The sequence below is a fragment of the Nelumbo nucifera genome, chromosome 1 (genome assembly GCF_055504915.1).
Source record: "Nelumbo nucifera cultivar China Antique chromosome 1, China Antique-T2T, whole genome shotgun sequence".
Lineage (NCBI taxonomy): Eukaryota > Viridiplantae > Streptophyta > Magnoliopsida > Proteales > Nelumbonaceae > Nelumbo > Nelumbo nucifera.
In genome coordinates, this window is record NC_142649.1 from 13,673,596 (window position 1) to 13,696,813 (window position 23,218).

At 39.6% G+C, this 23,218-nt stretch overlaps 2 protein-coding genes and 1 long non-coding RNA gene across 5 annotated transcripts; 2 read left to right on the forward strand and 1 right to left on the reverse strand.

Moving 5' to 3' along the window:
• Positions 1-610: 610 nt before the first annotated feature.
• On the reverse strand, positions 611-18,535 carry CPSF73-I (cleavage and polyadenylation specificity factor 73-I). Of its 3 annotated transcripts, none has more exons than XM_088894110.1 (7): positions 17,484-18,535; positions 9,582-9,685; positions 9,162-9,361; positions 8,956-9,053; positions 4,377-4,422; positions 4,151-4,300; positions 611-2,533 (listed from the first exon to the last, which is right to left on the reverse strand). In XM_088894110.1, the coding sequence occupies exons 3-7, from the start codon at positions 9,309-9,311 to the stop codon at positions 902-904; spliced, it is 2,076 nt and encodes a 691-aa protein (XP_088750236.1). In that variant the 5' UTR covers positions 9,312-9,361; positions 9,582-9,685; positions 17,484-18,535; the 3' UTR covers positions 611-901. The 3 variants fall into 3 exon arrangements, with proteins under 3 accessions (XP_088750236.1, XP_088750234.1, XP_088750233.1); XM_088894108.1 differs by lacking the exon at positions 17,484-18,535 and adding an exon at positions 10,195-10,332; XM_088894107.1 differs by lacking the exon at positions 17,484-18,535 and adding an exon at positions 10,195-10,323 and having other exon boundaries at positions 9,582-9,856.
• On the forward strand, positions 10,639-15,655 carry LOC148802923 (uncharacterized). Its single transcript, XR_016080074.1, has 2 exons — positions 10,639-10,776; positions 15,286-15,655. It is a non-coding gene; the product is annotated as an uncharacterized LOC148802923 (long non-coding RNA).
• LOC148802924 (uncharacterized) lies at positions 18,465-23,218 on the forward strand. The gene is made up of 3 exons (XM_088894112.1): positions 18,465-18,658; positions 22,149-22,560; positions 22,645-23,218. The coding sequence occupies exons 1-3, from the start codon at positions 18,465-18,467 to the stop codon at positions 23,176-23,178; spliced, it is 1,140 nt and encodes a 379-aa protein (XP_088750238.1). The 3' UTR covers positions 23,179-23,218.

Sequence of the window (23,218 nt, forward strand, 5' to 3'; positions counted from 1 at the left end):
CTTCTAAAGGTACCCCAAACACTTGTACAAAAACAAAATTGGCCTAATAGATTTATTCAAATTGTCATTTTCCACTGTATCATCCAAGCCTTATCCCAGCCATATGCATGAATCCTATTTTACCTTTCCATTCTATTTAATTCTTTATCCATTGCTAGATTACAGAATCATTTCTAAGTATTTCAACTCAAGTCCTTTTTTGTTTAATAGTCTTCTATGTACAGTCTTAGTCTACTTTCTCTCATTTTGTTATGTATTGGAGCTATTCTTAGGTTCTTTCAAATAATTTAATTTTTGACTCTATTTTTTCTAATTTTCCACTCATTCATCTTACCATATGCATTTCTGCCACACTAGTTGTTTTTGGACATTTTTTTTGACTGCCCAACTTTCTGCTCTATACAACATAACTGGCCTCATAATTGTTTTATAAAATTTCCCTTCGATCCAAGTGGTATTCGTCTATCATACAAGACTCTGGATGCATCCCCTATTTTGTCCATCTTACTCTAATTTTTCTCTAATTTTATGGGTGACATCATCTTCAATCTCTCCCTTGTTATAAATTGTCCAACCAATGTACTGGAAAAGATCACATTGCTACAAGTAGTATGGAGAAAAGTGCCAGAGACTTAAAAACTGTAAGTATATCAGTGAGTGCTTGTACAATCTGTGTTTCTTTTCTCATGAAACAACTCAGAAAAGCAATCCTTTTCCCCAGCTTGCCGGAAAAGCAAGGAAAATTATACAAAGTCCATTTCAAATTGGACCAATTTCTGCAAAAACATAACCGAAATCTGTGGAGCATATTAGAGGGATCTGTGCTAATTGCAAACCAATAGTTGCTCCCTAACTTCAGGATTAAAGGACTTGATGCTAACTGTTAAGACAAATATTAGTTTCAAGCAGAAAGAGGGATGGGCCTTACTGCACTCTGGATCCGGCAGAAAGCAATCCGGACTCTCTCCTTCAAGGCCTCGTTTTCACACTCAACTTCACCATTCTTCACATCCAGATGAGCCACATTTCCATCAACAGTCACTAACAATTTTCCTTCTTCTCCAGCCTTGACTTCTCCAAATATGGATGCTAACAAGGCATAGATTATCTTCTCTGTTGTCTTGCCATCCTCCGTTTTTGCAGTCTCTGTCACTGCTGTGACCTTGGGAATTTCACGGCTGATATTCAATATGACAGCAATAATCGAGTCTGAAACCATGTCACTAATGGGGTCTGAGGACCACTGCAATGACACATTCTTCTCAGACTCTTGTTTCACCGTCACCCGTTCATGCACTAGCAATGAGGGGCCCTCAGATTCTTCTTCTGGTAGAGACTCTACACTTTCATATATCTGCTTGAGCCTGTGTTTTATCACACCAAATGCACCAGAATAAGGGACAGATATCCTCTGTGTGATGTTGGCAGTAGATAGCTGTGAGAAGACATGAAGATCTTCAGGTGCCATAATCTGATAAGTGAAACCTTTCTTTACCAGTATGCCACTGACAGTTTCACCAACTTCTGGGGTCTTCTCAGCCAGTCGCCCAATTGTTTTGGCCATCTTCTCTGAGTTGAAATACAGTTCAACAGATTGGCAGTTCTTTGGGGAGATGATTTTGGTGTTCTTATCTGCAAACTCTGTGATAAGCTTCTGTTTAAGCCTTGCCATCTCATTGGCTTCTCCATGAACTAGGATTATGTTAGGAGGCCTGAGTTCTTTCAAGAATGTACTTGTCTGCCCATAGTCAGCATGAGCTGAGAATGAAATGTAATGGACCTGAATGTTAAGAGGGGCAGTAAGGCCATTCATGAGGGTGACTTCCTTGGGCTCATTGATGATGGTCTTGGCCAATGTCCCTTCAACAACATATCCAGGTATAACACATGCATTCTTCTTATCTGAGCACCACTTGTCAAATAGCTGCCGTGATAATCCACTTTGCAGTCCACTTGGGCTTGCCATCACTACTGACGGACCTACATCATCGAAATTCTCAATGCTTTTCAATGGAGAAATGTGCTTAAAATCAAAGGGATTTGAGTTGGTAAACTGGGCCCGGATTCTATCATTCATGGAATTGATGTAAGTCTGGTATACAGCCATGCACCTCTTTGCAAGGGGGGATGCATAGTAGATGGGGATGTTATGAAGCTCAGGATGATTTGACCAATACTCATCAAGAATAAGGAGTAGTTCCTGGGCCCTTCCAAGAGCAAATGCTGGAATTAGAACACGCCCTCCCTGAGAAATGGTTGAGTGGATGACATCAGTGAAGCGTTTTTCCCTGACATTTCGAGGCTGATGGAGCTGGACACCATATGTGGATTCAATTATGCATATATCAGGAATGAACGGTGGGATCTCTGCAGCACGGAGATGGCGGTCTTCTTCCCGTGAATAGTCTCCTGTGTAAAGAACCTTCACTCCTGCAATGTCAACCACGAACATGGCAGCACCAAGAACATGACCAGCAGTGTAGCACCAGAAGCGGATTCCATTCACTTCTAGTGTCTGGTGGAAATCAATAACCTACATGAAGGAGCTATTAGATTTCTATGTGCATGAGCAGATATGCCCAGAAGTCGAGAACTAGAAAAGGTGGACTCCTGATATTTACAAAAGCTACCCATCAAGTACATTAAAAAGTTTGATTGCTTGCTGTTTCAATCATAAAATGAACTTTAAATGTCCAGCAGTCACAGAATGGTTTATGGTGCAACATATCTTCAAAAACAAAATACAATTAAAGAAAGGTTTTCACCCTGCATAAAATAAGATGTTGATACACATCACATAAACATAGTAGGAAAGGCAAGACCACAGCTACAAAACTGATAAAAAGACAAGTTACATGATTCATGCATGGATGTGTAAAACTTACCAAATCAAATAACCAGCTTGCACTAATTTCAGACTACTTTATAGATAACCTTTCTTTTTTTTTTAATTGGTAATTTCCAAATAACTTGTGATGTCTAATATTCCATACTAACCTACTAGTTTCGACTGAAAGCAAACTGCCGCCACTTTGACAAAATGATAGAAGTATCTGGGCATATGTTGCACCCAACCCAACAACAGGATTTGCAGTTTGTTGCATCCTAAAGAATTTCTAAAAGTTCGAAAAGCAAAATTGCAGTATGTGTTCCTTGTATACATATATGCGCATGGCTTTTTCCATATTATCAACTTGTTTTTGGGGCCAAAACATCCATTTGTCTTCCTTTTTTCACACTTATGATGGGCCAAATTTTGAACCAAAATACATTGCAATGTGTTTGAGAGAACTCTTTTTTATTCCAATACAATGTGGGGTACAAGGCTGGTAATGAATAAGTGGACATAAGACGCATCTAGAGAGCCCCCTATCTCATGGATGGGCTAGATTAACCACAGGACTGCTCCATGTGGCAGAAATAGGCAGAATCTTCTATTAAGCTTCTGTACTTGAACTGGATTACAAAAACTCTGCCAGTGAGCTTATCTTAAATTGCAGGACCCAAGCCCGGATAAAGGACGAAGGTTGTGTCAGGTCGGCAGCTGGCATTTAAGACTTGCAAAACCCTTTGGATCTTGAGTTAATGAAAAAGCAATATTCATGTACTTGGCCCCATACAATTGGGATAAGGCTTATAAGATGACTTAACTGGATTACAAAACCTTTTTTTCTATAAGATACAGATCACCATCCAATAAATCAAATAAGAACTGTTTATTATTAAAGGCATGCTAATCCACACTGTCAATATTAAGAATAAAAATAGATATATAATTTTACTGAACACTGTAGATTTCAGACACAAATTGGTAAAAAGTAAACTAAGAAAATATCAGACAAATCTCTTTAGGTGTTTTTGAGTCCCAATGGTTCACCATTCTTATTTAGTAGGAATTTAACTATTGCTCCCAAAGAATCATTCCACACATGAAAGAAAGGAATATGGTTTGAAAATAGGGGTAACTGATTGGTATTTAATATCATGATCGGGTGAGACAAGTGAAACCAACTGAATTCTGTTCTATTTTCAAATGAATAGCCAAGTCATTTCCGTATAAGCAAGGCAACTACAACATAACTGCTAAAAAAAGAAGAAGAGATAGATGAGAACAGGAAAATACATATTTTAATTATAAATGCAAACAGACCTCAATTTTGTCCATGGAGCGAAGAATGTCTTGTTCATCATACAACATATCTTCAACTGAGACCTTGCTGACTTTCACATAATCAGACAAGAGAAGCCTGTAGATGGCCTTTGTTGCATGTGTCATAAAAACACGGCCTTTGAAGGTGGTCTAGGAAGCAGATATACACTCTTAGACCATTGAACAAGGAGGACTACAAGAAATATTATCAGAAAAAGTTACATACCTTCTCCAGAAAATATGGAAGAGATGCAGCATGATCCAAGTGGAAGCTGCACAAGAACATCATCAATATATAGTGAGCCAACAGGGTTTAAAGTCAAACAACTAGAATTTATTGGTTATGTTGTAACATAGACACATATGCCAGTGTTTATTTGTTTGTGTGTATTCTAGCAGCTTGATTCACTTATAGAAGTATAACATAATAACATTACAAATAACATGTATAAAATAGTTCCTAGAAGGCTAGAAGCATCATAGAGAGAAGAAATGAATTTACAATATTTGATCTTTAAATGTGATACAGAGTTTTAATACAAGAGCCAGAGGAGTTTGATTAAAGGTTTACATGACCATGTATGCATATTACCAAAAATCTTTTAGAGATAATGAAATCTTTTAGAGAGGAAATGCATTTACAATATTTGATCTTTAAATGTGATACAGAGTTTTAATACAAGAGCCAGAGGAGTTTGATCAAAGGTTTACATGACCATGTATGCATGTTACCAAAAATCTTTTAGAGATAATGAAATGTCATTGTAACATTACATAGTTGGTTATTGTAACATAACAAAAATCTTTTAGAGATAATGAAATCTTTTAGAGAGGAAATGCATTTACAATATTTGATCTTTAAATGTGGTAGAGTTTTAATACAAAAGCCAGAGGAGTTTGATTAAAGGTTCACATGATCATGTATGCATGTTACCAAAAATCTTTTAGAGATAATGAAATGTCATTGTAACATAACATAGTTGGTTTAAGTTACAATGACAAACATTGTATGACATGGAATGAGCAGTGAGTCTTTCTTTACATAGCCAGTTTGGGTATATTATCATATCAGCAATAATTTTGGACTTAAAGAAATTCTCCTTTTGTAGGATAATTTTCAAATAGAACTGATTTTTTTCAAAGCTGAGTTCGTTTTTCAGTAGATTGGGAAGAACACTAGGTGGGTTATCTTGTCAAGATTTTCCCGAGCCTATTATAGATCACCGTCGCACCTTGTAAGATCAGGAAAATCTTGGTGGTGGATCTCCTCCCTTTTCACTTTGAAAATATATGGTTAGCACATTTATTTTTCCATTTGAAGTGTCAAATCATGGTGGGAGGAGGAACAAATGAATGCCAAATAGAAGGGATACAGGTTTGGGATGAGGTTTCATCTCTTGAGAAGAGAGTTGAATGTCTAGAACAAAGAATCTTTTGGGTCATTGGTACAAGAAAACTGAACTGAAGATTGGACAAATGTGGAGCTCTAAGATAAATGACAAAGGGACCAAAGAAGCTAGCACAAAGAGAGTTGGATTTAATCATGAAAATGGATGAATTTAGTTGGGGACAAAAATTTAGATGCAAATGGATCAAAGTAGAAGACAGGAATTCAAAGTTTTTTCAGTGTTTAAAAAAAGAAAAGAAATATTGTATTTAAAAATTAATAATAAATGATGAGATGATCATGCAACTTGCAACCAAAGGAGAAAGATTTTTTTTTTTTTTGATAAATACCAAAGGAGAAAGAATTAGGGGTGCCGAATGGGTGGGTTGGGTGTCAATTGACCCATATTTTCCCACTAACCCACTACAACCCACATTAATTGCTCATTAGTGGGTCAAGACCCACCCTGACCCTCACCCACCCTAATCCACCCACTTTGACCCATTTATGCACCGTACTCTAACATTTTTTTTTCAAAACACAGAAAAATGTAGGAAACACATAAATTGATCAAAAATTAAAAATTATACATTTTAGCAAAGAAAGGTAGAAATTTCAAAAAACAAACACACAAAAAATGATAACTTTTTTTTCAATATATATATATATATATCAGCCAAAAAACCAGAATTGAAAAAAAAAAACATAAAATGATAAAATTTTCAAAAAAGTATATATCTCAAATAAAAAAGAAAAATTGCAGAAAAACAAAGAAAAAGATAAAAAGTTAGAAAAATAAAAAATTATATATTTCCACCAAATAAACAAAAATTGCAGAAAAAACACAAAGTTGAGAGTAATTTTCAAAAGACAATCAAGAATAATAATTTTCAACAAAAAATTCAACCCCATTAACAGAATACAATCAATCAACGCATCATCTCAAAAAGTAATTCCTATTATAAAAAAGTAATAGGAATTTCAAGCCGTAAGCAGTTCAGATCAAATTAAGGCTTAGATTGAGAATGCCTCCAAAAGCCAAAACCATTTTGAGTTCTGCTTCAGTGGATTAAATGGATTCCAATCTTGAGATGGCGTGTTATTGATTGTTTTCTGGGCATTTTTTGTCAAGAGAAACCCAAGTGTGCATCATTTCCTGAAGTGACTGTTCAAGCTGCGGTGCTTTCTTCTCCAACTCAAATCTGTCCCATTCCCATAGCTGTAGTTACACTGCTCAGCATCATTTCCTCCGGTTTCAAACCCTAAACCTCCAAATCTTGCCTAACCTCCATGAATTTTTTTTTTTTTTCTGGCGATGAGGAGAATAAGAAGAAGAGGGAGAAGGAGAAGGAAAACAAAAAGATGTGCCGAAATCAACTTCAGTGGTCGCTACAGCAATAGCTGCTAGCAGCTTTTCTCTCTTCTTTGCAACTGCAATTTGGTGTATTCAACGAGAAGCATCTCTGTAAATGACGATGAGTAAGAGGCATCTGACCCTATGGGTATCCTTGGCCCAACCCACCCTGACCCTTTTTCTATGACCCAAATGGGTGACTTGGCCCATATTGATCCACTACTCAAATGGGTGGGTCAAAATTGCCAGCACTATATATGAACAAAGAAATATTATGTTTGCATGATTGGAAGGGGCACAAGTGCCTAACTGCCTATATGAGCAAAGGCAGTCAGTCCACCTCCAGAAGATATATCTCCCACTGCATTCTCCAACTAGCTCAAATACTTGTATTTTTAAGACTCCACTCTAACAAGTGTCTTTGGGGAAGGAAACAAAAGATCTAGGGGGTGTTAGCCAAGTAGCCAACATGTATGCCTTTGTTTTTCAAAACAAAAATTGCCAGAAAAATCAATATGATTTAAGTATGTATGACTATATGATGCCCAGGTATGGATATGGATATGGATATGGATATGAACATAGATAGGGAAATGGGGATATGACTCTCTGTTTCCTAAAATCCTGGAAACAGATATGGGTACTGGTATCCCATAACGTATGCTTATATCTGTATATAATGCATTTGTATCTAGTTTTTGAAACTAAATGTCACTTTTCAAGACTTGTTTTGATAAATAAATTCATTAATTTTCATTAGAAGCAAAGGATAACATCTGTTACAAGCATCCCAGTGGGAGGTACGAGGTGCAGCCTCACTCTTTAACAAAGAAATACAACAGATTTACAAACGGGCCCAGTACATCTGATCCCTCGTTACCCCTTGCTTAGCTAGAGAATCAGCCAGTGCATTGGCCACCTGTCCCACCCATTGTATGGTTAAAATCATCTGTTGTGTTAGGCATTTGAACTTCTTCATTTCATTTCTGTAACACCAAACCACTGAATCTGGGTCTTTTAGCCAACCCACCACCACCTTGGAGTCCACTTCTATAACCAATTTCTCCTCTTTTGCAATCTAGGTCTATTACTAATACTTTTTACTCAGAATTAGGAATGCAGGCATCCCCTTTGCCCTGTATGTATAAACATCAGAAAACCCCCAGAATAGCTAGTTTTTGTTCATTCCCCCTTTACTGATCTATGAATCCAGGAGTATGTTATATATAGTTTCCTTGTCATATCTTTGATCTCCCTTAGGGTTCTTCTCTAGTGCCAAGTTCTCATTCTGTCAGTTTTCATCCATTCCACATTTCCACTAAAAATTAAGTTACCTTCCACCATCAATTTTGTGATATTTAACTGAACTCCAAATCTAATTCCTAGTAGGATTGCTAGCAACTTCACTCTTGTAGAGTTTCCCATGCCTATTGATCCTGAAAATATGGATTTGACATGGCCATTGCAATCTATAATTACTCCAACGTTGGAAAAACTAATCAATTTTCACTTCTTAAACGGGCCATAGATTGTGGATGGTATAGATAATAGAAGCTTCCTAGATTGCAAATTACTAACCCCCTGTTCAAGTAACCTACCTTTGTCTTATGTTTATGATTGCAGAAATTCATTCCATTCATTCCATCTGGTTTTCATATAAAAAAAAAAAACCTTCCCACAATAGGCTAATTGCATACCGTAAAACTTGTGATATTATTTTTTCATAAAATCCTCTAATATTTTCCAGTTTAATTTCACGATCACATGTATTGTACAGATTCTTTGCCAGTATATCATTTTGTGTCTTGATGGCAGAGAAAGAAAAAGGTATAGAAGTGGTAATATGAAAAGGGAGAAGCAAGGGGGGATAAAGCCCCCCCCCCCCCTTACCCACAACCCAGGAGACCAATCTTGGATATCCAAGAATGCACAACACCAAAGATCCACCCAAAAAAAGGAACACGGAACACCAGAGAACCACCAGATCCGACATTACCCACCTCAAAATGGAAAAAAAGAAGACCTAACAATCATCCAAAAAAGAAACGAAACATAACTACTTACTGTGTAACAAGAAGCACATCAATTGTTGAAGGGTCAATCTCATCAAAGTAGGGCAAAGCAGCCATGCCCGAGTAAGCAGGATGGATTCCACAGTCGAACTACCAAGAAAAAAAGTGAGAAAGAAGAAGAAATTAGGTTTACAAACATGGCAACAAAATCAAAAAGGTATAACACACTCTTGAAACAAAAGAGTAGATTTGTCATACCAAGACAGTTTTTCCTTTGTAAGACATATAAACACAAGACCGACCCACTTCATTCCCAGCCCCCAGTGGTGTAACAATAAGTCGGTCTGACTCTCTCATCACTGATGAACTCTGTCTCTTCAGTGGCAGCGCTTGACCTGCTGACGCCATTTCTAGCTAATGTTCAACAACTAATATGCATCCAAGAGCTCAATTCACGTCTGCCAAAAATAAAGTCAGCATTATTCAGGTTCCTAGCAGGTTTAGTTCAAAATTGAAGACTCATGACTAAAACATTCAAAATCCTAAGAAGAAACCATATATTTTAGTTCCAGCGAAGGAAACAAAGAAAAAGAGGTGGAACCCCTAAGGGAAACAATTTAATGCCATTGAAGAAAGAAATATAAGAGGGGAAGGAGGAGAGAGAGGGAAAAAGCATACCTGCGTGACTGCGTCGCTTGTTGCTTTCAAACTCGGTCATCCAAGCTCAAGCCTCAACAGAGGTTTCGTTCACTGTTCTTCTCTCCTTTGTAAAAGGACAAACCCTAGTAAAGAAGAAGAAAATAATCTCGTTGAGAGAGTGAACCAACCGCTAGACCGTGAAAACCCAGTCTAATGCGAATCGACCCAACGGTGTGGAAGTGGCTCGTTTTATAGGGGTGGCCGGTGACCAGGTGGCAAGACTTATCTGGTCGGACCAGGATGACTACTCTGGCCTGCAAATATTATGGTTCGGTCAGAACCTCATTGACGCGAAAACTCAAGTGTTTTCCTGCAATCCGTAGCAATGGTCGGCGTTTCTAAAAGGTGGGTATCAGATAAAGATGGAAGATCCAATCTACGATACCGTCGCCGAAGAGGGCTACTCCGCTCTCGTTGCCAGACAATGAGAAGAAGCTCGCGGATTCATCGTAGATGATGATGGTCTCGGATACGGCAACGAAGGGGAGGATGAGGGTTGGTCTCAAGCTTGCTTTCGTCCTTCGTCCGATGAATCAGAAGGAGAACTGTGAAAAATGCAAGAAGAAAAGATGGATAAGAAGAAACCACCTACCAAAAAGCCTTCAGCAATCTCCTTAGCCGCGGGTCTTATGGGGAAGCACCGTATCTTTCTCAATGTTCATTGCGAGGAGTTTTGTGCCCATTCATCCAATTAAGAGCGAGAATCAACGCATTGTTGGTACTGATTTAGTTGTCAAATGTGAATTCACTACGGTCGCAAATGGTGATTCTGAAATGCGTTTCCAAGAAAATCAGAATCTAGTTCCGGGAAAGGTGGCACCCAGGGAATCGGATGGGGGAATTTTGAATTGTGAGATCGGTGCGGATTCATTTCCACAGTCCATGATTCTTCAACTAGAGAAAACATGGTTGCTTAGGGAGCATCATATATGAGTTAAGATTGAAGTAAATAAGATTCATCATTAAGCGCCACTACCAGATAGCAGGCTATATGGAAAGGGGAAAAAGGGAACACTACCTGTGAAGTGTGAAGGAGGGCCAAATTCTGTTCCTGCTTCCGAAGATAAGACAGATTTTATTAGTAGATTCTGATGGTTCGCTGCTTTTCCTACATAATTGATGCCTACGAGGAGTTTGTGCTGCTAATTTGGAGACTGTCTATCTCTTCTGGAAGGTACTTAGCCACTTTTTTTTCTGTCATTCTTCTTATCTAAAGACTTATGATAGTTTCATCAAAGAGAGGGTAAGACTGTTACAGTAAATATATTGCAGGAGCACTGACTTTACATTTTCCTTATGAAATCATATCATGATTTTAATTTGATAAGATTGTCAGTCATCCTCTTTGGGTTATATCTTTTCCGAGGTGCTCTCTCTCTCTCCCCCCTCCCATTAACCAGTAGGAAATCTCCAAGCGGCGGGCTTCTCTTTGCCAATGCCATTAACTAGTAGGAAATCTCCATTGGACTCATTCTTGGATTGTGAACCATCTCTTCTCTCTGCTTGTATCCAGAACGAATCTTTATTTAATGAAATTGCCTAAACAGGCTTCGGAAAAAAGTTACAGGGAAGGGGAGCTAAAGATACTTAACTCCCCAGAAAAGAAGTACAACTGATTTAAACACTCAGACCCTCACAATTGAGCCCAAAACCCAGAATTTCTAAAAACTCCTTGCCTAGCCAATCCATCAGCAAAGGAGTTAGCATTTCTTCTAACCCAAGTACATAGGACTTCCATATCCTTAATCGGCCACTTGAATTTTCTTTCCTCATTGCTGTAGCTCCACATCTTGGAAGTGTCTTCTTTCAACCAATCCACAACAATCGCAGAATCTCCTTCTATAAGCAGTTTCTTGACTTGAATTTCTTTGGCCCTTTGTACCCCTTCCAACACTGCTAACACCTCAGCCCTCAAGGAGTCTCCCGCTCCAATTGGACATGAGAACATAGCTATTACATTACCTCTCTCATCCCTTAGGACCCTCCCCCCCCCCCCCCCCCCCCCCCCCCAATACCTGAAGGCCCTGGATTCCCCATGCTATTGCCATCAAAATTTAGTTTGATAAAACCATGAGGTGGAGGGTTCCACATGAGATTCAAAGTCTTCTTCCTTGTAACTGAGCTAGCAACTTCTTTCCACTTTCTTAGCATATCATTTGTTGAAAAATCTGTAAACTCCTTCATTGTCTTCAGCCAGTGTATTACTCTTATATGAGTCAACTCTACCTAAGTTTCCAAGCCTCTCTCCTTTTCCAAGAAGATTCTTCCATTTCTTTCCTCCCATAGTGTCCAACAAACAGCAACTCTCACGCATCTCCACATAATTCTTGATATTTTCGTTGAACATTCAATAGGTGAAGAGGAAAACAAGTTTGGTGACTATTTGGAGTTGTCCACCTGTACCCAAATAAAGAAGCAAACCAATCCCAAATATTTTTTGCCAAAACACAAGATATTAAGTGGTACCCAGACTCACCAGCAGCCTTGCATAAAGCACACCAGTGTGGAGATAAACAACTATTGGGTCTTTTTCTTTGAAGTAGGTCACTTATATTGATTCTTTCAAGGAAAACTTCCCAATAAAAGCTCCCAACCCTTGGAGGTATAGGTTTACACCACACTTCCTTGACAATGAATGACAGACCAAAAGGAATTTCTGGTTGTATCAGGACTTTAGATAAATCCTGCCACCAACTCATTAAAGAATCTTGGAAAACCACCACTTTTGGTTATGCAACCTTTAAGCTTTCTAAAAAATTAGATGCCTTGAAGAAAGATTTAATTCATTGGAAGAAAAGCATTTTTATGGAGCCAAAAGAAAAATTACAAAATTTGGAGGATCAAATCTTAAATGCAGAACAAAAGAATTCCTACCAGAATCTGGATTAGCTTTATTTGGAGTATGAGGGAACAAATTGCCAATTGGATAGCTATTGGAGACAAAATTAATGACAGACTTGGTTGCAACCAGGGGACAAAAATACCAACTTCTTTCATAAAAGTACTCTTTCTAGAAAGAAGAGAAATTATATTGAGGGAATAAAAAATGATCAGAATATCTAGCAAAATTCTCATGCAGACATCACAAATACCTCCATAGATTACTTCAAATCCTTCTATACTTCTCAACATCTAAATGATTTGGAAGAGCTTTCCTAGGCTATTTCCCCTGTTCTTATTGATCAAGAAAATTTAATGCTCCTCCACCCTTCCACTCTTGAAGAAGTCAAATCAGCTTTTTTTTCAATAGGAAACCTCAAATCCCAAGGACCAGATGGGATGCCTGCCCTGGTTTTTAAACAATTATGGGAGCTAATGGGACTGAATATAATTTCAGTAGTTCAAGAATTCTTTCAAAATAAAAAACTTCTCAAGCGACTGAATCACACGTTCATTTGTCTCATCCCTAAAAAGGTCGATTGTGCAAAAGTACAAGACTACAGACCTATTAGTTTCTGTAACATAATTTATAAAATAATAGCTAAGCTAATAACTCATCGGCTTCGCTCCATCCTGGATAAGTGTATAGCTCCCAACCAAGTTGATTTTGTCCTAGGGCGTCAAATGTCAGATAACTCTATCTTAACTCTGGAAATGTTTCATTTTTTGAAAAAAAAAAAGGAACAAGTTATTTGGCTATCAAACTAGATATGTCTAAAGCCTATGATTGACTTCTCCTCAAAGTTGTCTCTCCTAGGCTTCTCTAACACTTTGTGTGATCTCATCAAATAATGTATTTCCAGTGTTTCCTATTCCATTCTTGTAAATGGTACTTCCGAGGGTCATTTTTATTCCTTCCTGGGGCCTTCATCAAGGAGATCCTCTCTCTCCTTACCTATTTATTATAGCCATGGAAGCTCTTTCAAGACTTCTGTATAAAGCTGAACAAGAAGGGAAAATCCAAGGAATCCTCATTTCTTCCTCTACACCCAAAATCTCTCATCTTTTTTTTTGCCGATGATGTAATGCTCTTTCTAAGTGCCCATAGGGATGAACTTGATAATCTTGGTCAACTTCTAAAAACATTTTAGAATGCCTCTGGTCAAGTCATCAATTTTCAAAAATCTGGAATATACTGTAGTAAAAATATTCATCCTAGACTTCAACGTATGATCAGTAGGAAAATAAAAATTAAGCCCTTGAATCGACACTCTAAATATCTAGGCCTCCCTCTTTTCGGGTCTAAAAATAAACATACCAACCTGAACTATATTTTGGAAAATCTTCAAGCAAAATTAAGAAGATGGAAAGCTTCTGCCATCAACCAAGCAAGGAAGGTTGTCCTTATTCATTCAGTCCTTTAGTCAGTCCCCCTACATGCAATGTCTTTAATTAAGTTTCCCCAGAAAACCATTGATAGCATTGAAAAAACCATATGAAGTTTTTGGTGGGGTGTCTCAAATAATAATAAACATCCTTATGGATGGTGTTCCTGGAACACCCCCTCTTTACCTAAATCTCACGGAAGACTTGGCTTTAAATGACTCAAAATAGTTAATCAAAGTTTACTGAAGAAAGTGGCTTGGAGATTACTTAATGAAAAAGATAAATTATGGTCACAAAGTTGGAAAGCAAAGTATCTCAAAAACACTATGTCATTCCCCTATTCCATCCTTTCTTTGGGTTCCATATTCTGGAAAGCTTTTGGTCCCCAGTTAATTGAGTTGGCCTCTAAATGTGGTCAATTGGTAAATGAAAACTCCTCTTTCCCTCTATCTCAGAGTCTTTGGATTCAATCTGAGGGTCAATTGTTTTGGATCTCTCAGCTTGTACCCCGCCAACTCAGCAATGCAAATATCACTAATCTTATGCAAGCAGGGAATTGGAACACTGAACTTATTCAGTCCTCTTTTTCTATAACTGAAGCCTCCAGAATCCTTGAAACCCCTATCTACCATTCCCTTAATACTATCTCTTGGATTTGGGTCCATCATAGTTTTGGAAAGTATTAAGTCAAACCAACTATAAAAAAGAATTGCAAGCTTCCTTGCCCAATGTCAATCCAGATCTGAAACTTTGCCTTGCAAATGTGTGGAAGTAATCTGTGCTTTGGTTTCAAATGTTTTTATGGCGTGTCTTAAATAATTTCATCCCAATAAAAGAATTGTTAAGACTTGATGATGCTTAGAAAAAGTGTGTATTTTGTAAATTGAGGAGGAATCTTTATCTCACTTATTTCTTCATTGCCAATTTTCCTAAGCAATTTTATTCACAAATCCAAGGAATCTCCATGTCCATAATATGCTCCAAAATTCTTGGGCATCAGGCATTAGAAGATTGCATAATCTAATCAACGACCATGTTCTTTTCTTGCAAATTCTCAGTTGGCTAACTATTTCTTGGTACTTTATTTGACATGCTAGAAATGAACAACTTTTTCAAAATAATTTCTATTGCTCCTTCCTCAGTTTCTAAAACTGTGAATCAACTGTTTCATCTTTCTATAAATTTGAATGATGAATCTCCACCTTCTTTAAATCCTCCTTTGAATAATCATTTAACTCTCTGTTTGTCTCAACAAACAGTTTATCTTATATTTACAGAAGCAGAAAGGATTTTGAGCTCCCTATATACATTTGGAATCATTATTGTCTCCAAAAATTTATCCTGTTTAAAAATCGTTGGAGGTCGCATTTCTTCAGTTAATTCAGTTCTTCAGGCTGAGCTATTTGGTGTTTTGCAGGCTTTAAAAGAACTTCAAAGCTGGAGATTTGAAGAAGTTTGTATATGTGTTGACTCGCAATCACTGATAAGCTCCTTGAAAGATCGGAAGGAATATCCATGGCGCCATTGGCTGTTTTTGAATTCAGAACTGTTATTAAGGAGCCTAAACTCTGTTATGTTTTTGTATATAAATAGGAAGTTTAACTTTGCAGCCCATGAGTATCCCAAATAGCCAAAACTTGTCTCCTTTTTTTTTTTTTGTTAGCTGTAAATATCTTCAAGGGATACTCAGGGTTGAAGACTGTATTTCTCTTTCCTTTTGCTAATATACCTTACACTTATCAAAAAAAAAAAAAAAGTACTACTCAATTATATGAAGTTACTCTTAACTACGTAGCTTCTCCATAACACTAATGATCAACCACTGCATCTCAATTAACACAATGCACCTAAATTGGTGGCTCCCATTTATACGTGTAATTATTTAATTGAATCGATTATTGAGTTGAGATGCAATTTACAACTGTTGTATACTCAGTAGCTATAAATAAGGCATTTGAATGCAATAATAGATGCTTTTTTTTTCTCTACTCCGATTTTATATGTTTCTTAAAGTTGATATTTAAAGTGTGAATTTCTCAAATCACTTATATAAGCCTAGAGATACCTCCGAGCGTTTCTTTAATGGCACAACTTAAATGTTGATGATGACTTTTGGAGTGATAAAAGCAGAGAAAGAGAGAGAAAGAGAGAGAGAGACTACACATACAATTATTGAGGTTCGATATCCTGCATACAAGGTTTAAAATTTCAATATGATACGCCCGATCGTATCTTTGAAAAACTGATATAGGATATGCTTGGAAATCGGACGTTTCATTTTTTTTTCATGCATATCGGACCGACATCAGGGGCGTATTGGGGCATATCGGGGCGTATCAGTAGCATATAGACGGAAAAGATATGACAAAAAACTAAAAAGAATTAAAGGGGAAAAGAAATATTTTTTTCCCTGAAATAAAACTTCTTTCACCCTAAATGACTCTAAAACTCCAAACTTCATTCCTAGAGTGCTAGATTTGCAAGAAACAAGTGTGAATTGTTAATTTTTTTAAAGATTTTTCAAATTTTGAAAAAAAATATGGCAAAATAGGTAATTTTTTTCAATCTTTTATAATATCTTGTGATTTCTTTCTTTTCTTGAATGTTTAAATTTATGTTGATCTAAATTTCTTATATTCAAAATCACAATTTTTTGTTGTGTTATCAGTAGATTTATGGAAATTTCATGAAGATATTTGGGGAAACTATAAATTAACAAAAAAAAATGTAATTTTTTCACTGCCTATAAAGACTAAATATGTTTTAGATCTATAGATTTATCTATCATATCCAAAGAGCAATTGAAATTTCTTCTTTAATATTTTTTTTTGTTATTAGAATTAAAAAAATAAATAATAATTAATTATATTTTATCGTTTGATCACAATAATTGAATATATTATATTTCTATGGATGATCTATCATATCCACAAAGCAATTGAAATTTCTTCTTTAATATCTATTTTTGAATATATTATATAATGTTTATTTATTTTTTATATTTTTTGGAAATAAATAATAAATAATTATTAATTATATTTTCACATAGAAGTTGTGCCAATGCATGTTTTATGATTGGATAGGAGAGTTGGGTTTTTCTCATCCCATAAATTATTAAAACTTAAAGAATTATAATTTATAATTTATAGTTAAGCATAGGATTTTTAATGAAATTAGAATTAGTTATAATATATTTATTTATAAAAATATTAAAATATATTAATTTAATATATATACACCTCATTAAAATCTTATATTTAATATTATTGATGTATTTTAATAATTTATTAAAATATTTATAATATTTTCAAGCGTATCTATGTATATCTTAATATATCCAAAGTATTCCCATACATCTCTATAGTCTATTCACGTCTGCCAAAAATAAAAACAGCATTGTTCAGGTTCCTAGCAGGTTTAGTTCAAAATTGAAGACTCACGACTAAAAACATTCAAAATCCTAAGAAGAAACCATATATTTTAGTTCCAGCGAAGGAAACAAAGAAAAAGAGGTGGAGTCCCTAAGCTAAGAAGAACAATACAACGCCATTGAAGAAAGAAATATAAGAGGGGAAGGAGGAGAGAGAGAGAGAGAGAGAGAGGAAAAATGCATACCTGCGTGACTGCGACGCTTGTTGCTCCCAAACTCAGTCATCCAAGCTCAAGCCTCAACAGAGGTTTCGTTCACCGGTCTTCTTCTCTCCTTTGTCGAAGAACAAACCCTGGTAAAGAAGAAGAAAATAATCGCGTTGAGAGTGAACCAACCGCTAGACCGTGAAAACCCAGTCTAATGCGAATCGACCCAACGGTGTAGGAGTGGCTCGCTTTATAGGGGTGGCCGGTGGCCAGGTGGCAAGACTTATCTGGTCGGACCAGGATGACTACTCTGGCCTGCAAATATTATGGTTCGGTCAGAACCTCATTGGCGCGAAAACTCAAGTGTTTTCCTGCCATCCGTAGCAGTGGTCGGCGTTTCTAAAAGGTGGGTATCAGATAAAGATGGAAGATCCAATCTACGATACCGTCGCCGAAGAGGGCCACTCCTCTCTCGTTGCCAGACAATGAGAAGAAGCTCGCGGATTCATCGTACATGATGATGGTATCGGATACGGCAACGAAGGGGAGGATGAGGGTTGGTCAAGCTTGCTTTCGTCCTTCGTCCGATGAATCAGAAGGAGAACTGTGAAAAATGCAAGAAGAAACCACCTACCAAAAAGCCTTCAGCAATCTCCGCAGCCGCGGGTCTTATGGGGAAGCACCGTATCTTTCTCAATGTTCATTGCGAGGAGTTTTGTGCCCATTCATTCAATTAAGAGCGGGAATCAACGCATTGTTGGTACTGATTTAGTTGTTAAATGTGAATTCACTACGGTTGCAAATGGTGATTCTGAAATGCGTTTCCAAGAAAATCAGAATCTAGTTCCGGGAAAGGTGGCACCCAGGGAATCGGATGGGGGAATTTTGAATTGTGAGATCGTGCGGATTCATTTCCACAGTCCATGATTCTTCAACTAGAGAAGACGTGGTTGCTTAGGGAGGATCACATATGAGCTAAGATTGAAGTAAATAAGATTCATCATTAAGCGCCACTACCAGATGGCGGGCTATATTGGAAAGGGGAAAATGGGAACACTGCCTGTGAAGTGTGAAGGACTGCCAAATTCTGTTCCTGCTTCCGAAGATAAGACAGATTTTATAGTAGATTCTGATGGTTCGCTGCTTTTCTACATAATTGATGCCTACGATGAGTTTGTGCTGCTAATCTGGAGACTGTCTATCTGTTCTGGAAGGTACTTAGCCACTTTTTTTCTGTCATTCTTCTTATCTAAAGACTTATGATAGTTCCATCAAAGAGAGGGTAGGACTGTTACAGTAAATATATTGCAGGAGCACTGACTTTAAATTTTCCTTATGAAATCATATCGTGATTTTAATTTGATAAGATTGTCGGTCATCCTCTTTGGGTTATATCTTTTCCGAGGTGCTCTCTCTCTCTCCCCCCCTCCCCATTAACCAGTAGGAGATCTCCATGAGGCGGGCTTATCTTTGCCAATGCCATTAACTAGTAATTAACTAGTAGGAAATCTCCATTGGACTCATACTTGGACTGTGATTCCATCTTTTCTGTCTGCTTGTATTCAGAACGAATCTTTATTTAATGAAATTGCCTAAACAGTTTTCAAAAAAAAAAAAAAAACAGAGTATAACTAGAATCAGTTTAGAGGTTGTTAAACGAATACACGAGAAGGTCCACTTGGTCAAGTTAGTTATGTCATGCTATGATGGGTCTTCCTCTCACATCGCCTGATGCGAGTTTTCCTCTAGCAAATGCTAGTCTTCCTCCCACTTCTGTGGGTTTCTTTCCTCTAGCAAATGTGTCAGGGTAGGTTTCCGATGGGGATTGTGGAGTCTTTTGTGAGTGTCTTTCCTTTCAGTCGGTGGATGTATTTTTCCATTGGGTTGTCATCAATGCACGGATTGGGTACAGCGGTTCGGTCTTTGTTCTGAGCAGTGGTTCTTCCTCTGAGGTGATTTCGTTCAAGTTATAGGCTAAAGGGCAAAGTAAAGGCCATGAACGTTGGTTCATGCCAGGAGATTAAAAAAAAACACTTTGCTGGAATAAACATCTAAGGATATAAAAAGTTATATATATATTATCAGATTGAATCATATTTTATCTGATTAAATAATTAGATAATATTTGAATTTGAATGGTTTATTTCAGAATGGATATCCGAAAGGACCAAAACCTTCTTAAATGGACCGGATTCAGATTTGAACTAGACAAGAATACGATTCATACTTGGCCAGAGTATGAATCACACTTGGTCTAGATTTCAAATGGGCGGAGGTGGAGCAAAGTTCCCCATGTATTGTAGCAAGAGAAGCAAATCTGTAACTTATCAAAAAACAAAAAGAGACCATGTCTTAGAATAGAGAGAGATGTTGGTCTTTGATGGTGCGCAATCCGACCGGTCCTATCTGTCAACGACCTTGCCTCTGAACAGAGCTACAGGGAACCTGAAACGGAGAAGATGAGGAAACTCCGGGGGGAACCCGGTGAGATTGCTCCGAAGCTCAAGTTAGTATTCTCCCAAAGGCAAGATAAAACCAGATAGCGCAAAGTTCACATACCTTGTTCTTGGGGGGTAAGGAGCCTTTTATAACCACTTCACGCACTCACTCCGAGGCTTCTGCCAGGTCGGGTATGATTACTTCTGTGCTTCTGCCAGTTCGGGTGTCATCCCCTTTGCTGGGACAGAACCGCCACTGCTCCTTGTCGAAGCCGTCTCTGTAACTGGAGATGGCGGGGGCAGGTGGCAGTGGCAGGTGGCCGTTGGCCGTTGGAATGCGGCTGTCAAGCGTCAAATCCCAAGTCAGTCAGGTGCGCCGCCCCTGGATACGGACTCCTTCGGTGTCAGGTACGGTTTGTTCAGTTCGGTGTCTTGGGGGCAAAGTGCTGGAGTGGTGTGCGAGGCGAAGTCTTGAGTTCGGAGAGAGGTGTGGCCCGAACTGCCATGGGGCAGGCTAGTTCGGGTTGTTGCCCTTTGTGTTCATAAGGCTTGGGGCCCAAGGGAGAGCTCGGGCTCCGTACTGGGAGTTCGGGCTCCTTGCAGAGAGTTCGGACCGTTGGTTCCTCCCTTTGGAGCTCGTGCTTTGGCGAGCTGTTATGCCGAGCTGTTGCCTTTGCCACGTGTTGAGTGATTACGAGGTTGGGCCAAATCTTCCTTCATCAATTGCCCCCCACTCCTCGTGCTAAGGGTCTGGCCCTGGCGCAGGGAGTTCGCGAGGTGGCGGGTGGATTTGTCCTGTACTTCGAATCGGTTGAGTGATAGCGCGAGGTGCGTTGCCAGGATTCTTTTGGGTTTCTCGAGCGCCCAAAAGACGGGAGACGTGTCGATCTTCCTTCAAATGCTGACTAACGTGACAGCGTGCGCCTTATTTCAAAATTCAAAAAGCGCGCCGCTGGGAGACGTGATAGCGCGCCTAATTTCAAAATTCAAAAAGCGCGCCGCTGGGAGATGCGACAGCGGGTGTCTTTTCAAATTTGAAAACGTGCCGTTGCCGCCTTTAATATGAGGAGACGTGCGGTTAGTTTCGAGAGACGTGTGGCCAGTCACGTCTTGGTCTCAGGAGACGTGCGGTCATTGCGGCTGCGGGTCGTCGGATTGGCTTTGATATGAACTGTTGATTCTTGGTTACTGCGGGTATAAATAGTGGGGGACCCCAGTTGCTTTTGTCACTTTTGCGCTTTGCTTCTTGAGCTCGCGTCCAAGTTTCAGCTCGCGTCCAAGCTTTTAGTTCGCATTCAAGGTTTTTTGCTCGTGTTCAAGTTCTCGTAGTCCGTTCAAGCCTTTTTCCGAGTGAGTACTTTCCTGGAATCCATCTTCCCTCCTCGATGTCTAGCTCGGATAGCTCAGACGGTTCTTCAAGTGGGTCAGATGCAGGTTCTACGAATCGAGTTGCATCCCCTGATGGTCCTAGCGAACCGGAGGTAGAGCTCGAGGAAGAGTTCGAACCCATAGGCCGAGTCGCCTCGGGTAGTTTGGCGTCCACCTCTCGTCGAGGTCGGACGTTAGACAAGTTTGGTCCCTCGACCATGACGCCTGAGGGGCTCCAATCCCTTATTACCTATTACAACTTGCCTGGGGAGTACGCCTACTTCATACCTTCGGGTAGCTTTCCTTGGGAACACGGTCCTAATGAGATCGTGATATTTCGGGAGCAGTTCACTACAGGGCTGCGACTGCCTTTCCACCCCCTCCTTGTCGAGGTCATGAACCACTTCGGCATTATTGTCGGCCAGTTTCACTCGAACTCCATTCGTAACCTGGTGGGGACAATCTCCCTATTTTGCGAACAGGGCTTTCCTTTAGACTTGGAGATCTTCTCTTTCATTTTAATGCTTAAGAAGCAAGCGGGTCCCCTTCCCGGGCGTAGGCGGGCGTATTACCTGTCTCCTCGCCTGGGTTTTAAGCTCTTACATGAACTTCTCAACAAGGTCCCGGCGTGGAAGCGGGACTACTTCGGGGTGCGAAGTGTATTGGGGTGGCCATTTCAAACCGGGTGGGGGATGGCCGCCCCTGACTCCGGTGTCACACTTGATAAAGAGACGGTGAAGGGCCTCCGGCAATGGGCACGACTTGGGCTAAAATGCCATCAGTATTTGATGGAGGCCAAGCTCATTGCGGCCGGCCTGAGTTCGGGTAGGTTCCTTACTCAAAGGTTTTTGTTTTGCTCTGTTCTTTTGTTTTTTCTGATGCCAAACTCTTTTTGCAGGTGTGATGGACTCAGAAAGGACTCGTGGTGGGCACCTGTTTCAAGGTATGAAGAGGAGGAAGCGAGTCGTCAAACGAACTCGTGCCGAGCTGCCCCGAGATGCGGAGCCCGAGGTACCAGACTACCCGTCAGAGGATCTGCCCAGGGAGCCCGAGATGGCTCCTCCAATGCAAGAAACGGCAGGGGCCCCTTATGCCGAGACTACTTACACGGGGCTCCCGCTTACTCTAGGTCTGCTTATACGCGAGCTGGGCCCTCAGGCTCGGGAGCCCAAGGGGAATTCAGGAGCGTGTTGTCGCCGAACTACACTCTTCAGAAGAGTAGGGAGGCCACTTTCCCTAAGGAGGTCGTGGCGTGGACCGATCTTCCTTTGAACCAGGTGGCCTGTCGTGCTGCCACTCATGCCATGGTGGTAAGTCAGATTTCTTGTCGGGCTTCTTTGCTTTTATCCCTCTCGCTGTTGTTCTTTTAATCACTTGTTCTTTCCTTTTGGTAGGTGAACTCTTCTATCCATGCCTTGGCGGCCCAGGTGGAGAGGAGCTCGAGGCAGGCGCGAGCTGCCGAAGAGGCTTTCCGTGCTGCCGAGGCGACTTCCCGAGCTGCTAAGGCGGCTGCTCGCGCTACACTGACCAGGCAGGCGAGGTCTCAGAGAGATGCCGAGGCCATGGGAGTTGTTGTGAAGCATATGGCGGACCTGAGGCTGGATTTGCAGCATCAGGTTGAATACCTTCAAGAGGACATTAGGGAGAGAACACAGATCTTTTCCCAAGGCATTGAGGACGCTAAGAAGAAGGTCGTTGATGAATACATCGCCTCGCCGCGCTTTGATGACCTGATGGTGGATTCGTACAGAAAGGGCTTTAAACTAAGTCGGTGGATGATCCGGAATATATACCCCGAGCTTGATATTAGTGCGATATCCACTTCGCGCATTACTCAGGAGATGGCCGACACTGCTGATGGTGAGCCGGACTCCGAGGGCGAGGCAGGACTTTCGGGTGTTGTTGAAGTGCCTTCTGATGAAGAATAAGTACCTCCGGGCCTGCGAGCTCGATATATATATATATATA

Excerpts from the sequence above, each read along its gene's own strand:
- CPSF73-I (XM_088894110.1), bottom strand. The coding sequence starts at position 9,311 with ATGGCGTCAGCAGGTCAAGCGCTGCCACTGAAGAGACAGAGTTCATCA. Across the intron at positions 4,423-8,955 it reads GATGTGCTTCTTGTTACACA|CTTCCACTTGGATCATGCTG; the intron begins GTAAGTAGTTAT and ends GTTCTTGTGCAG. Across the intron at positions 4,301-4,376 it reads TTCCATATTTTCTGGAGAAG|ACCACCTTCAAAGGCCGTGT; the intron begins GTATGTAACTTT and ends TCTGCTTCCTAG.
- LOC148802924 (XM_088894112.1), top strand. The coding sequence starts at position 18,465 with ATGGCGGGCTATATTGGAAAGGGGAAAATGGGAACACTGCCTGTGAAG. Across the intron at positions 18,659-22,148 it reads CTGTCTATCTGTTCTGGAAG|GTGTGATGGACTCAGAAAGG; the intron begins GTACTTAGCCAC and ends CTCTTTTTGCAG. Across the intron at positions 22,561-22,644 it reads CTGCCACTCATGCCATGGTG|GTGAACTCTTCTATCCATGC; the intron begins GTAAGTCAGATT and ends TCCTTTTGGTAG.